We start from the raw sequence: 15,376 nt of genomic DNA, 5'->3' as shown, positions 1-15,376 counted from the left end.
GAATCTCTTACCAGTGATGATAATGATGCTGGACATTGCTTCTTTTTCTCTTAGCACATAAAATCACAGTTTGTATCCTTGGCATGATATTTGCATGAACTCTTGTTAACACAATATCTGCTAACGCTTTGTTTCTAGTTGGGCCAACACATCCATACAGCATACCCGCGAGGTGTGGCATTATTGCAGGATTACCATGACTTGCACAACAACCCACAAAAACGCCACGATTATTAGACTTTTTGGGATGCTATTAAAGGGATTCTGTCACCAAGTTTTGGGCTATAGAGCTGCGGACATGCACGGCTAGATTGCCGCTAGCATGTCCGCAATATATCTGTCCTATAGGGCTGTGTGGTTTTAAGTTCTTTAAAAAAGGATTTTATAGATATGTAAATGAGTCTTGTATGTGTCCAACGGGCTGTACGAACCTTCCTGGAGCCTAGCCGTGCCCAGCCACGCCCGCCTGTGAAGGAGCCCAGCACCGCCTATGTCCTCCGAATCTCCTCCTTTCATCAACTATAGATTGCCGTGATCTCGTGATGCGCGAGATCGCGCATGCGCAGTTCTTTCCCTGAGGCTGATGCCAGCACAGGGAAAGAACACTATACCGGCACTCTATAGTTGATGAAAGGAGGATATTCGGAGGACATAGGCGGTGCTGGGCTCCTTCACAGGCGGGTGTGGCTGGGCACGGCTGGGCTCCAGTAAGGTTAGTACAGCCCCTTGGACACATACAAGACTCATTTACATATCTATAAAATCCTTTTTTAAAGAAATTAAAAGCACACAGCCCTATAGGACAGATATATTGCGGACATGCTAGCGGCGATCTAGCCGTGCATGTCCGCAGCTCTATAACCCAAAACTTGGTGATAGAATCCCTTTAAGATTCACTCACAATTTTGTGGTACGAGTAGCAGTAATGCTGCAATATTTGCCACACTGTTGCTATATAGAGGAATTCCCTAATAGGTTACTTCTGTCATGTATCCTACTTCTGCCTAGTCTAAAAAGAATAAAAATGATCAAAAAGTCATTCACCCTCCAAAATGATATCAATAAAAACTACAAAATGAGCTTCATAGATATAACACTAAAAAGTTATGGCGGCCAGAATATGGTGATGTAAAGAAAAAAAAATTCAGTTTGAAGTATTAAAACACAAGAAAAACTATGTCAAGGTGGTATAGCTGCAATCTAACCCATAAAACGAAGGGAACAGATCAGTTTTATCACCAAGGGAACACCGTTAAAAAGAAACCCATAAAACTATGGTGATATTGTGTTTTTTTACCGCATTTGATTTTTTTTTTTCCAGCTTCCCACTACGTAGTATCCAATATTAAATGGTGCCATAAGAAAGTACGACTTGTCCCATAAAAAAAAAAACAATCCCTCATACGGCTATGTAAATGGGAATATGAAAAAGTTATGCCTGGAAAGCAGGCAGTAAATAAAACAAAAACTGCAATAATGGAAAACCGTCCAGTCCTCAAGGGGTTAAAGAAAATATCCAGCAATCCAGAATATGTGATAATGCAACACTTTTCATAACCCGCTAATGTTTGATCAAAGGATGTTTGCCAGACATTTATACAAGTCAAAGTGTTAAAACATTTCTATTACTTTAGTTGAATATATATTTATCTATTCTCCTGTCGGTATATTACAGACACATAATTGTGCTATAATTGTCACTTCATAGCTATGTGTTTTACACTTTCAGATCCCTGCTGTAAAACTCTGGAGCGCTGTAATGCCAAGTCGCTGTGTAAGACAGTCTGCAATGGTAAGAACCAGTTTCTATAGTCCTGCATGTACACAATATCCCCCCTCCTGCTGTAATGCTATGCCGGGTCCTAACATACATTATATAGTACTCATCCTGTAGTTCACAGTCAGCTGTGGTTCCCCTGAATCAATGCAATGTGATTTAGGTCAAAATAAGTGCACATTAAAGCTATAAGATAAGCCAAAAAAATCAATTCACTTCTGCTACGTATTATATGTATCACTTTAGGGGTTGGACAAGGTGACAAGTCCTCTTTAAGTAGAACTATTCCTTCTATTTAATATGATTACATTCATTCTGATTTCATCCATTTCTAATATAGTACCATAAACCAGCCATGACAGCACGGCTAATTATAAAATTCACAAAATGTGCTCCAACTTTATCATAATGGCAAATTCATTTAGTGGATATAGCAATCATGTTTTACTTCTTTCCATAAAATTGAGACAGATTTCTTCTTTACTTCATGAACGTTCGGGTCATATCTGAAATGTTAGCAGCATGACAATTGTACTAGGTCTGTTAAATTAAAATCATTTAGATTTATAAATCCGCCAAAGACTTTTTAGAGATCAGTTTTATATTTTCAGATGTCAGATGGGTGAGGGGTGTAGGCCCTGGTACCACACCTTTCCAAGAACATAGGGTCGTGGTTCCAAATTCTGGCGGTGTAGTGACCGCACCTGTGTGATGACTCTAGGAAAGACAGTGAGGTATATAGGAACTGCTGTGTGAGCTCTACGTATCTCATCGACTTTCCTGGAGGATGCATCCACCAAGTATGGGGACCAGGCAACATCATTCAAGGGATCATGACAGTTTCAGTAGTCTGACTTTTATGGCTTATTTAGTCAGTATACTATTGGAAATGTAAAACGAGTATTTATGAAACAGAAATGTTTTCCTGTGCTTGCTTTACTGATTCACGTCTAATGTGCCAATTTGCAGAGGCAGAAAAATAGCAGAAAATTTTACTAGATCAGAAAAGGGAAACAGAAAAAAAGAAACCCCAAAATTGTGTCCAATGGTCCAAACTATCTGATAATCCAGGGACCACAGAGTCTGATTAATAGGACTTTGTGTCAGAATTTCTCTAATATGCAGCACAGTACTTCTATTATTGGAATAACTTTCCATTATGAGCAAGAGAAATCCAATAATTGTGTAGAAAAGTGTCCAGAAAACCAAATTTCCTCACCATTATACTGGATATCAACAGGGCACAGTGGCAACTTAAACAATCCTGTGCTTGGTGCAGCAGACAGACAGTGATGGCCAGTTCGCATTGTTCGCCTGTGAACATATGCGGGCAGCCATATTTTTTCACAAGTCCGACGAGGCACAGGTAAGCCCTTACCTGTGCCGCGAGCCGGTCTGAAAATAAATGCTGTCACCAAGCAGGAGCAAGCAGTTCTCTGGAGCACCTGCAGTTCTCGGGAGCAAGCAGTTCCGAGAACAGCACGATGAAAGCCCCCGGTGGCTGTTCTCGGAACTGCCTGCTCCCGCTGACCGCACTTGTTTTCAGATCGGCTCGCGCACAGGCAAGGGCTTACCTGTGCCTCGCCGGACTTGTGAAAAAAGATGGCAGCCCGCATGTGTTCGCTGGCGAACAATGTGAACTGGCCATCACTGCAGACAGAGACCTTTGTAAAGCTGAAAATCCCTGTAGCTCTGTGCCACGTAGCCAGGGGTACCCAGTGTTCCTCGTGGTACCTCCATACAGCACTGCATTAGTAAGATGTTATTAGTATAAATGCTTCTAAGGGAAAATGCACGCTTAATATAGCATCCAGTGGATCCTGTGGTCCCCAAATATTGGCACATACGTCTCACAACATCAAGCCAAGTGGCTCACCATAGATGTAAGAAATCCACCCTGACAATATTGCAGACATATCCTGACTTTCAGACAGTACTGAGTCGGTTGATATAATATGAGTATGTTCTGCAAATCTTTGCAATTTCTTGTTCAATGACTCGCCTCCATTTTGTGATACTGTAAATGTGGCTACTGACCATCGCTCAAAATTTAATGTAGCTCACAGGATACTAAAGGTTGAGCACCTCTGCAGTGGAATATGGCACAGCTGTTTTTCTGTCGGATTAGATGTACCAAGAAATTGATAATTATACAGTTCTCTAACTAAACACATTAAAGTCATCGAAGTGGGGAAGGACATTGCCAGGCGCTGCGTACATGGCAGCTGAAAATCAGAGCAAGAGAATATGATGTCAAAGTTGGAAACTCACATTTTACATTGTCCTATAATTATGGTTTCTTCCGATGCCTTCTGTTGGCCTTTTCTTAGAACCATCATGGCCGGCTCCCGGTTTATAGAATAGAAACATAGAAACATAGAATGTGTCGGCAGATAAGAACCATTTGGCCCATCTAGTCTGCCCAATATACTGAATACTATGGATAGCCCCTGGCCCTATCTTATATGAAGGATGGCCTTATGCCTATCCCATGCATGCTTAAACTCCTTCACTGTATTTGCAGCTACCACTTCTGCAGGAAGGCTATTCCATGCATCCACTACTCTCTCAGTAAAGTAATACTTCCTGATATTACTTTTAAACCTTTTCCCCTCTAATTTAAAACTATGTCCTCTTGTGGTAGTTTTTCTTCTTTTAAATATGCTCTCTTCCTTTACCGAGTTGATTCCCTTTATGTATTTAAAAGTTTCTATCATATCCCCTCTGTCTCTTCTTTCTTCCAAGCTATACATGTTAAGGTCCTTTAACCTTTCCTGGTAAGTTTTATCCTGCAATCCATGTACCAGTTTAGTAGCTCTTCTCTGAACTCTCTCTAGAGTATCTATATCCTTCTGGAGATATGGCCTCCAGTACTGCGTCTAATACTCCAAGTAAGCTACATACTTGGTTTTTACATTGAAAGGTTTCTATGATAAGAGGACAGCCATAGAGTTAGCACAGTGCCCATGTACAATACTTGCCAAAAAGGCCCTTATTATTATTATTAGGAGTATTAAAGAAGAACAAAGCTAAGTGGCTTGTTCATGCAGTTAGCTTTTGACTGATGAGTGCTACATAATGCGTCTGAAAAGATTAAAAGGAAAAGAACAACAATTATGGAATAACAGTGAAAGTAAATAGGCCTGGAGGAAAATTAACATGTAGTTAATTTTACATTAGGTGCTAGTTGATGAAAGGTTCCACTGACACAAACTAATATCATTAATCTAAACATTAATGAATAGATTTCAGCATGTAGGTGGCTTGTACATAGAGGAAAATAGGCTGCTTGTCTTAAGAGAAAATCTTGTGGTCAGAATCAGATGTGTGCGTATGCTTTGCTGAATTACTGGGATATTGATTATACTACGTAGTCTTTGCTTTTGAAGTTCTTTATTTTGCAGTGAAGTCAGTTGTACTGTCTGTTATGCTTTTACTATTAGCAGTTACATGAACATTTTTGCTTCCACTTAAAATGACTCTTGAAATGGGAAAAAAAATGGACTAAAAGGATAACACTAAATAGTTAACATGTTTTAATAACACATTTGGTGTGATGCAGCGGTGTTATTCTTGCAGGAAGCCTCCGGATCCTGGTGTAGTGTTGCAGTCTATTCCTAGGCCAGTGACATCACTGTACATCAGTCATGTGGCCTAGTTGCAGCTCAGCCCTATTCAAATCAATGGGCAGAGCTGCAATTCCAAGCAGTGCCACTATACAATGTGCCACGCTGTCCTTGGAAGCTGCCAGGAGCCCGCATCGCTCATCAGCCCTGATACAGCTGATCAGCAGGGGTGCCTGATGATAAGTCATCATTACCTTTTAAGGCCTCTTACACACTGGCGAGTTTTCCGCGCGGGTGCAATGCGTGAGGTGAACGCATTGCACCCGCACTAAATCCGGACCCATTCATTCATTCATTTCTATGGGGCTGTGCACATGAGCGGTGATTTTCACGCATCACTTGTGCGTTGCTTGAAAATCACAGCATGCTCTATAGTGTGCATTTTTCACGCAACACAGGCCCCATAGAAGTGAATAGGGGTGCGTGAAAATCGCAAGTATCCGCAAGCAAATTTTCACGCATGGTTGCTAGGTGACGATCGGGATGGGGACCCAATCTTTATTATTTTCCCTTATAACATGGTTATAAGGGAAAATAATAGCATTCCTAATACAGAATGCTTAGTAAAATAGGGATAGAGGGGTTAAAAAAAAAAAATTAAAATTAAACTCACCTCATCCACTCGTTCGCGCAGCCTGGCTTCTCTTCTTTCTTCTTCTTTGATGACCTGGGAGGAAAAGGACCTTTGGTGACATCACTGCGCTCATCACATGATCCATCACATGGTCCATCACCATGGTGATGGACCATGTGTTGGATCATGTGATGAGCGCAGTGACGTCATCAAAGGTCCTTTTGCCGGGTCCTGAAGAAAGAAGAGGAAATCCGCTACGCGACCAAGTGGATGGGGTGAGTTAAATTTGTTTATTATTTTTAACCCCTCAATGGACATTTTACTAAGCATTCTGTATTAAGAATGCTATTATTTTCCCTTATAACCATGTTATAAGGGAAAATAATAAAATCTACAGAACACCCAACCCAAACCCGAACTTCTGTGAAGAAACCCAGGTCTGGGTACCAAACATGCTGATTTTTCTCACGTGCGTGCAAAACACATTAAAACGCTTTGCACTCGCGGGGAAAAATCGTGCATTTTCCCACAACGCACCCGCATCTTTTCCTGCACGTCACCCGCAACGCCCGTGTGAACCCAGCCTAAGGCTCCCTGGTAATAAATCAGTAGACTATAGCTAATAGAGGCCATGCAGGCATTGGGAAAGATTTGTTAATCCTGTATAGATGGTGTAAGACAGGCCTATCAAGACATGTATCAGATGTATCACAGTCCCTCATGCTGGATGCTAAATTTGGTGCAAAGCTATAAACGTTATACTAACGATTGATTTAGTTTGAGAGAGAATTACACAACAGAATTGTGGCACAATTTTGGCACTAAATGTTGCATACTAGGCCTTACCTCCTTGTCAGAATAGTAGATCATGTATTTATAACTTAGAGTTTGCATAAAAATGTTTTGGAGTGGACCATTAATATGCAGAAGGGCACATTTTAGGGAAAATTTTAGTTTCATAACTAAAATTCGGTATAAAATCTCTATATCTGTGAGTTGTATAATATTTTCTCATATAATAAAGCCAGTCCTGTTACTTCTGTATTTCCAGTGAGCCTATTTTTGACAGGGTTAATACATGCTGCCATAAAAGAAAATTAAAATAAAGATGAACCTTGGTAATAAAGAAACATTTACAATTTTGGTGAAGCTTTTGATGCAGTTTCTTGAGCCAAATGCATAAAGACCATATAAGGGTCCATTCACACGTCCGTTGTTTCTTTCCTGATCTGTTCCATTTTTTGCGGAACAGATCTGGACCAGATCTGGACCCATTCATTTTCAATGGGTCCTGAAAAAAAATCTGACATTGAGCTGTCCGTTTTTTTTCAGGACCCATTGAAAATGAATGGGTCCAGATCTGGTCCAGATCTGTTCCGCAAAAAACGGAACAGATCAGGAAAGAAACAACGGACATGTGAATGGACCCCAAATGTATGTTTTGTACTGTACTTTTTGTTCCTTTTGGACTCACTGATCAAACTGATCTAAATAAATAAACCTGCATCAAAAACTGCATGCATGTTTCTAGTCTTAGGCTGGTTTCAGAAACAGCATTTTTATGTGGTTTTGTGCTCTGTATTTTTGATATTTCTATTTGTACAGATTCTACTATAATGTCTAAAGCAGGGATCAGCAACCTTCGGCACTCCAGCTGCCGTGAAACTACAACTCCCAGAATGCAAACATGCTTGGCTGCTCTTCTAACTCCCACAAAAGTGAATGAAGCATTCTGGGAGTTGTAATTTCTGAACAGCTGGAGTGCCGGAGGTTGCTTACATAGAGTGTTGGGCTTTGTAGCTTTTTTGGTTCAGTGGCATTTTTTCCCCCAAAGCAACATACTCTAGGTATCATTTTTTGTGGCTTAATGTAAAAAAAAAAGCATGTACAAAATGTAAAGAAATAAAAAATGCCAACAAAAACACTTTAAACGTTAAAAAAGCTGTTTGTAAATGAATCCAGTTTGTGATTCCGAATACAGTAGCTTCATCACACACATTTTCTGGCATTTATTCTTAATAAAGAATATTGTTATTAAAATAAATGTATATGTAGTGTTGACAAAATCCTTACAGAATGCAGTGGCTGAAACCACTTACCCCTGTAACAAAAGAACTTTAGTGCACAGCTCTGGGAATTGTTTGGTTTTCATGGCAACCCTAAAACTGAAAAAGACATAAGTATATGTTTTTTCTTGTATACAGTTGCTCTGAATATGGGCATGTATTAAAAAGTAATGCCATGAGCAGTTTGAAGCAGCTTTATTGCTACTACCAAGCATAAAAGTGGATTTAAAATACATTTAATTTCTCCAGTAAAGTGTTCTACTGCTGACCAACATGCTCCATAAACTTTTTATATTGTAGATGTTTAATATGTGCAGTAACTTTTGGATATAGCATTAATTACATTCAGAATTGGATATAGCATTAATTACATTCAGAATTGGATATAGCATTAATTGCATTCAGAAATTCTTCAGACCCTTTCACTTTTTTGCACATTTTGATGGGTGCCGCCTTGTGCTCCTTGTTTCCCCCCCATCAATCTATTCTCAATCCTCCGTAATGAGAAAGTGAATACAGAATTTTAGAAATGTTTGCAAATGTATTAAAAAGGAAAAACTACAATTCAGAAATTAAATACTTGAAATTTCGCTCTGTGGGGCTCCCATTTCTTTTCTGCTGCACTAAAAGAGCACAGTGACCTCTATAATTCTTAAATGGAAAGGGTTTGAAATGACCAGTACTCTTCCTAGAGCTGGCTGCCCCTCCAAACTAAGTATTTTATTTTATTTTTTTGGGGAGGAGGGGGTTGGTAAGAGAGGTGACTAAGAATGCAGTAGTCACTCTGGCTGAGCTCCAAAAAAAAAGACTGTCAGACACAAGATTCTTTGGTATAATGGAACCAAGATTGAACTGTTTGGCCTCAATTCTAAATGTCATGTTTGGAGGAAACCAAGCACTGCCCAATACATCCCTACAGTGAAGCATGGTGGTGGCATCATCATGTTGTGGAGGTGTTTTTCAGCAGCTGGGACAGGGCGACTGGTCAGAGTTGAGGGAAAGCTTAATAAAGCAAATTTGAGATATTCTTCATGAAAACCTGATCCAGTTTGCTCTGGACCTCAGAATGGGCCAAAGGTTCACCTTCCAACAAGACAACTACCCTAAGCATACAACCAAGACAACACAGGAGTGGCTTAGGGACAATTCTTTGAATATCCTTCAGTTGCCCAACCCAAAGTGTGACTTGAACCCAATCGAATATCTCTGGAGATACCCAAAAAATAGCTGTACACTGCCCATCCAACCTGACAGAGCTTTTAGAGGATTTGCAGAGAAAAATGGCTGAAATCCTCAAATCCAGGTATGTAATACTTGTGGAATACCCAAGAAGACTGGAGGTTGTGATCCCTGCCAAAGGTGTGTCGACTAAGTACTGAATAGAGGTTCTGAATTCTTATGTCAATGCAAGATTTCAGTGTTTCATTTTCAGTAAATTCGCTTTTCATTTTGTCATTATGAGGTATTGAGTGCAGAATGATGAGGAAAAATTTGATGACATAACAAAATGTGAAAAAAGGGAATGGGTCTGAAGACTTTCCAAAGGCACTCTACCTAGTTATGCTACACTGGCTTGCAGAAGTTTTTCTAGGGCTTAGAAAATGATAGCTTATGAGGCAAAAATGACAGAACCTATAGAAAACATGAGTAATTTAGCATGTAGACTGATATACAGCTTGAATCTCCTGGAAACTGATGCAAAATGTGTACCAGACCCAACTCTCTAATTCCATGCACTGCAATCCTCTTACACAGGGGCTTTGGGATACCTTCAGGTGCGAGGGAATGAGTGCAATTGCAACCTTTGTACCTCAGAACCTCAGCATTGCTGTTTTTTTTGGAATTATTGGGTTGTGGCAACTTGTACATTGCTAGATAGAAGTTGAGAAAGAGACGCGGCACTCACCGGACTTCTGAATGCTGGTGGCTGTTTATTACAGGTGCGACATCATGCGCAGGCAGGGGGATATCCGGCCAGAAGAAGCGCTATCCCAGCGCGAAACGGCCGTCGCCGCCGACGCACACTGTGGCCATCCTGCCCCCCCTGCCTGCGCATGATGTCGCACCTGTAATAAACAGCCACCAGCATTCAGAAGTCCGGTGAGTGCCGCGTCTCTTTCTCAACTTCTATCTAGTTACCGCTTTATCACGCTGAGCACCACCTCCTGCTGGGTCCCACATCACGGCTGCCTCCCCTGGATTTGATACGGACGCACGAAGGTATAGGTGTTTTGCAAGTAGTGCCGCTGCATTTTCCTTTCCCTGTCTCCCTGCTCCACAACTTGTACATTGCGCTGCAACCCCTGTTAAGTTCAACTGCTGCACTGCTACACAGTAATCGTTAGTCTCACGACAGGTATTGGGCCAAGATTGCCATGTAGCCCCTGCTTAAATGGGCTGTCCCTTGAAAAATATTCCACAGTTTTCAAACTGGCACCTGCTGGTTTTGTAATTGCATGAGATTACACATTTAGTATAGCCACTGCTCCTATCTGTCTGCATAGTGCCAACTGCTATTTGCTCTCTTTCTAATTTCTCTATCCACCACCTCACTGAGGTGAACACACATCCTTCAACTGGCTCCAGATGTAGTAGACTGAACACAACCTCTGAGAAAGGACACCCCCCTGAGCTGCTAGCTTGAAAAATGAATCTAGCAGAAAAAAATGGAGAAATGGGGAAATCTCTGGATCCATTCGAGGTACAGGGCTGGTTATAGCTTTGTTTTGGAGGCTTTCATATATAATATGATGCATTATTTTTATTTTTTATTACGTTAATCATGGGATAACCCATTTAAGATTATAAATGGTAATGTTTACGAACCCCTTTGTGAATTGATATACTTTATGCCTTTATTCTCTTTTCTTTTTCATCATATGAAATGTTCAAGCAAAGTGGAACATCCAGTCCAGTAGCTAATGCCCCTATGATAACTTTTGGGGGACAACATTTTAACTTAGAGTCTTGTTTTTCATCACTGTAGGACCCCTTAAACAACATATCTTGTAAGATGGCAGGTCAGATAAGGAACATCCAGTAGTAAGGAAAATTACTCTTGAGTACTGAACAAAAAGTGAGCTTTTATGCTTGCAATGTTGTCGAACGAATCAATGCTTAGGATTCAGAGGGTGATATAAGGGAGGTGTAAATCATTTAATGTAGAAATATCAATGGGAAATTAATGAGAACATGGAAATGATGACTGTATGTAGCTAATTAGAATTTTTCCTTCGAATTGTGAATTTGTGCATACTCGTCTCTTATCCAGTGACAAAATAAGTATTTGTGTAGGACGAGTAAAGATGCAAATGAGATTTTCGCTTTTGCTGTTAAAGCAAATCACTATAAATTTGCAAAAATTTGCAAATAGCACCTTATTAAATTACAGTGAATGGTGTGATCTATCTCAGCACATTATGTATTGTTCAATATCACAAGCCATATGGGCACTAATATATCTGGAGACCTAGTTATCAATTCAATGAGAGGGCTTTTAATACATTTATACAACACACGCAATTTTGTGTCGGCAAGTAGAGATTTAGATGTTATATTCTTTTGTTGTATGTAGAACAGAGAGGTTTGATGACCACAGTCTGCAGCTTCCTATCTGGAATGTTAATTTTTGTCGGTATATGGATTTATTCATCAGTTGATCTCTGGCCATTCTGACCCCTGCATTGATTTCCGGAGCATTGTAAGCAGTTTTTGCTATTGGAAAATGACCACATATTGGCATTATCTCACCTCATGTCGCCAGTCTCCTGGATGGTATTCTGACTACATTACAAGGAACCGATAAACAGGACTTGTGTGTTACCTTGTCACACGCTGCGTCTAGAATGAATTACATTTTAGGAAATCATATAAATAGCAAATGAAGTTTAAATTTATGAATGTGTTCTATGTATCAGTCCCTCTACGTGGGAAAATGGATCAGGAAATGTATTATAGTCTTCAGCCCTACAGGCAAAATACAGTTCAACCTGCGTCCAACTGATTTGATTCACGTGGCGATGTTAGGGAGTAACCCCATCCTTGTGGACTTATGATCAAAATCTTTCTGTGTATAAAGAGAATTATTGTGTTGGCAATAATATTTGTGTGACCTAGTATATTTGTGTATAGGGTCTTTGGTGGTAGTTAGATCACAAAAGATGTCATGAAATATGGTAAATGTAAATGATATATTGTCTTAAGCCGGTTTCACTCTAGTCATAAATTCTTCCAGCAGGCTTGTTCTGGTAGAGGAACAGCCTGCCGGAAGACGATGTATCCAGCATAACTGATCCTGCCGGAGCCCATTGACTATAATGGGACTCGGTGGAGATCCGACCTGTTTCTGGCATTAGTGCCGGGATTCGGCCAGACATAAAAATGCTGCTTGCAGCTGTATTTGTCCGGCTAAATCCCGGCACTAATGCCGGAAACAGTCCCATTATAGGCAGTGGGGCCTGGTGGTGCCTCATCCTTTTCTGGCTATGCCAGATACAATGTCTATGTCGGAATACTCGTCTCTTATCCAGTGACAAAATAAGTATTTGTGTAGGAAGAGTAAAGATGCAAATTTGATTTTCGCTTTTGCTGTTAAAGCAAATCACTATAAATTTGCAAATAGCACCTTATTACATTACAGTGAAACGTGTGATCTATCCCAGCACATTATGTATTGTTCAATATCACATCCTCCCGTGAAACAAGCCATATGGGCTCTAATATATCTGGAGACCTAGTGACATGATCCATTTTATCAATTCAATGAGAGGGCTTTTAATACATTTATACAACACATGCAATTTTGTGTCTGCAGCCGCAAGAAAAGTGCGAGTAGAGATTTAGATGTTATATTCTTTTGCTGTATGTAGAACAGAGAGGTTTGATGACCGCAGTCTGCAGCTTCCTATAAAGCGCAATTCTGGAAATGATCCAGTGGTCAAAACTAAATGTTGATTTTTGTCGGTATATGGATTTATTCATCAGTTGATCTCTGGCCATTCTGACACCCAAATGCTGCTTGCAGCAGTATTTGTCCGGCTAAATCCCGGCACTAATGCCGGAAACAGGCCGGGCCCCCTCCGAGTCCCATTATAGGCAATGGGGCCTGGTAGTGCTCCATCCTTTTCTGGCTATGCCAGATACAGTGTCTATGTCGGAAGAAGTTATGTGAAGCTAGTCTTAAGAACAGATGGAACCTGAAGAAAAAAATTACAAATAAAACTATGGTAAAATAAAGACCCTTTCACACAATCCAATTATTGGGGATGACTGTTTGTACCAATGCTCATCCCGATAATTGCCCCTTTTAAATCTGATGCTAATCACCTGCTTCTTTTATGCAGCACATAAAATTATTGTTTTTCAGCAGCCGATCTGCTGCCGGCAGACTGTGAATCTATATGGGAATATATGTTTGCAGTTGCTCAGTGCCACACAGAGGGGATGATTGCTGCATGTAAATGCACCTGTCATCTCTGCTGAACAGTCAGGCAATTATCAGGGAAAGCTGTTTGTTCCCAATAATTGCCTCTCAGTCAGCCCATTTAAAAAGACCTTTAAAGACTCTTCAGCTCACACAAACCAGATCCTATAAGTCGTGGCTGATAGATCAGATCAATGTAAGCGCTAGTCCAACATAACAGTGTTTTTACAGGATGACCTGAGTCTGATAGAGGTTGATGATCATCTTCTCACTGTGTTTCCTAACTCACTCAGTCATGATTTTGCATTTCTGGGGAAGTGGTTATATGTCTGGCGACACATCGATATTGTGTCAACTGATCAATAATGGCTTCGAAATCCCTGTATGTTGTAGGGAGGTTTATATTACTCAATTATATGATGCCGTATAACCAGGACATGAGAATGTATCAAGGCACATTCTAGACTGGGCAAGTCTGATACTTTTAAAGGGCTTCTGTCACCCCACTAAAGTGATTTTTTCTTTTGGGCTAGTTAAATTAGTTATATAGCGATATCTGAAAATATAATAGTGTTCCTTACTTTGATCCAGCAGTTTAGTCAAAAAACAAAGTTTTATCATATGCAAATTCGGTCTCTACCAGCAAGTAGGGCGGCTACTTGCTGGTAGCTGCTGCAGAAATCCGCCCCCTCCTCTTGTTGATTGACAGGGCCAGCCGGGATCTCCTCCTCCGGCCAGCCCTGTCGGCATTTCAAAAATCGCGCGCCTGTGTTGAATCTGCGCAGGCGCTCTGAGATGAGGAGGCTCGTCTCCTCAGAGCTCCCTCAGTGCGCCTGCGCCGATGACATCATCGAAATAGAAGACGTCATCGGCGCAGGCGCACTGAGGGAGTTCTGAGGAGACGAGCCTCCTCATCTCAGAGCGCCTGCGCAGATTCAACACGGGCGCGCGATTTTTGAAATGCCGACAGGGCTGGCCGGAGGAGGAGATCCCGGCTGGCCCTGTCAATCAACAAGAGGAGGGGGCGGATTTCTGCAGCAGCTACCAGCAAGTAGCCGCCCTACTTGCTGGTAGAGACCGAATTTGCATATGATAAAACTTCGTTTTTTGACTAAACTGCTGGATCAAAGTAAGGAACACTATTATATTTTCAGATATCGCTATATAACTAATTTAACTAGCCCAAAAAAAAAAAATCACTTTAGTGGGGTGACAGAAACCCTTTAAGCATTTAAACAGAAGCTCCACCTTAGTAGTTACCCATAAACCATCAGAAAGCAAGCGATGCCCCGCTAGAAAATGTTAACACGGCTTAACTTTCATTTTTACTATGACTTATTTACAGTATCTTCAGAAACTGTGCAGACTGGCTTTGTGAACCTCTAGTCTAACAATTCCTCATACTTGCATGTGTTTAAGATCAGGTCTACAGTGGGTATCAAGGGGGATCATAAATAAATCAGAACCACCGTTCGGTTACGGCAGTACGACCACGTTGCATGCAAACTACTAAACCCAGACACATAGAAAAACATAAAGTAGCCTTTGTTGACATCTGCGTTGTGAATTCTGTCCAAACAGCTTCCGACAGACCCCATTGAGTTAAAATGGGATCCAAGGTGTCACTCATCTTCAGGGGGAAAACAGCACTGAGTGTACAGATATTTATTGCCATCAAACATGATGGAATATGTGACAGAGGTTTCTAGTGGAGCCACTGAAATAGATGTGAACACAACCGTACAAGTCTGTAAATGGCTGCTTGTTGACAGTTTCCAATTAACACTATATTTAATGAGAACCTGAGTTAGCACATGTTGTAGATGAAGCCATAAGCAAGTCTTTCTTTTTTTACAATCCTACAGTGCTGTTATAGATATGTTATGTTTTTTTTTATTTAATTCTTTTTAT

At 40.7% G+C, this 15,376-nt stretch overlaps 1 protein-coding gene across 4 annotated transcripts in view; it reads left to right on the top strand.

Annotated features, from left to right (window-relative positions):
• Window positions 1-15,376, top strand: part of PCDH17 (protocadherin 17) — a 208,350-nt gene that overhangs the window by 95,162 nt on the left and 97,812 nt on the right. For all 4 annotated transcript variants that reach the window (XM_040425384.1, XM_040425385.1, XM_040425386.1 and 1 more), the window contains one exon: window positions 1,730-1,792. In XM_040425384.1, the coding sequence (XP_040281318.1) occupies window positions 1,730-1,792 (63 nt within the window). The remainder of the gene's footprint in view (window positions 1-1,729; window positions 1,793-15,376) is intronic.

Source organism: Bufo bufo, chromosome 3, assembly GCF_905171765.1.
Source record: "Bufo bufo chromosome 3, aBufBuf1.1, whole genome shotgun sequence".
NCBI lineage: Eukaryota > Metazoa > Chordata > Amphibia > Anura > Bufonidae > Bufo > Bufo bufo.
This window is presented reverse-complemented; position numbering and strand designations above follow the sequence as displayed.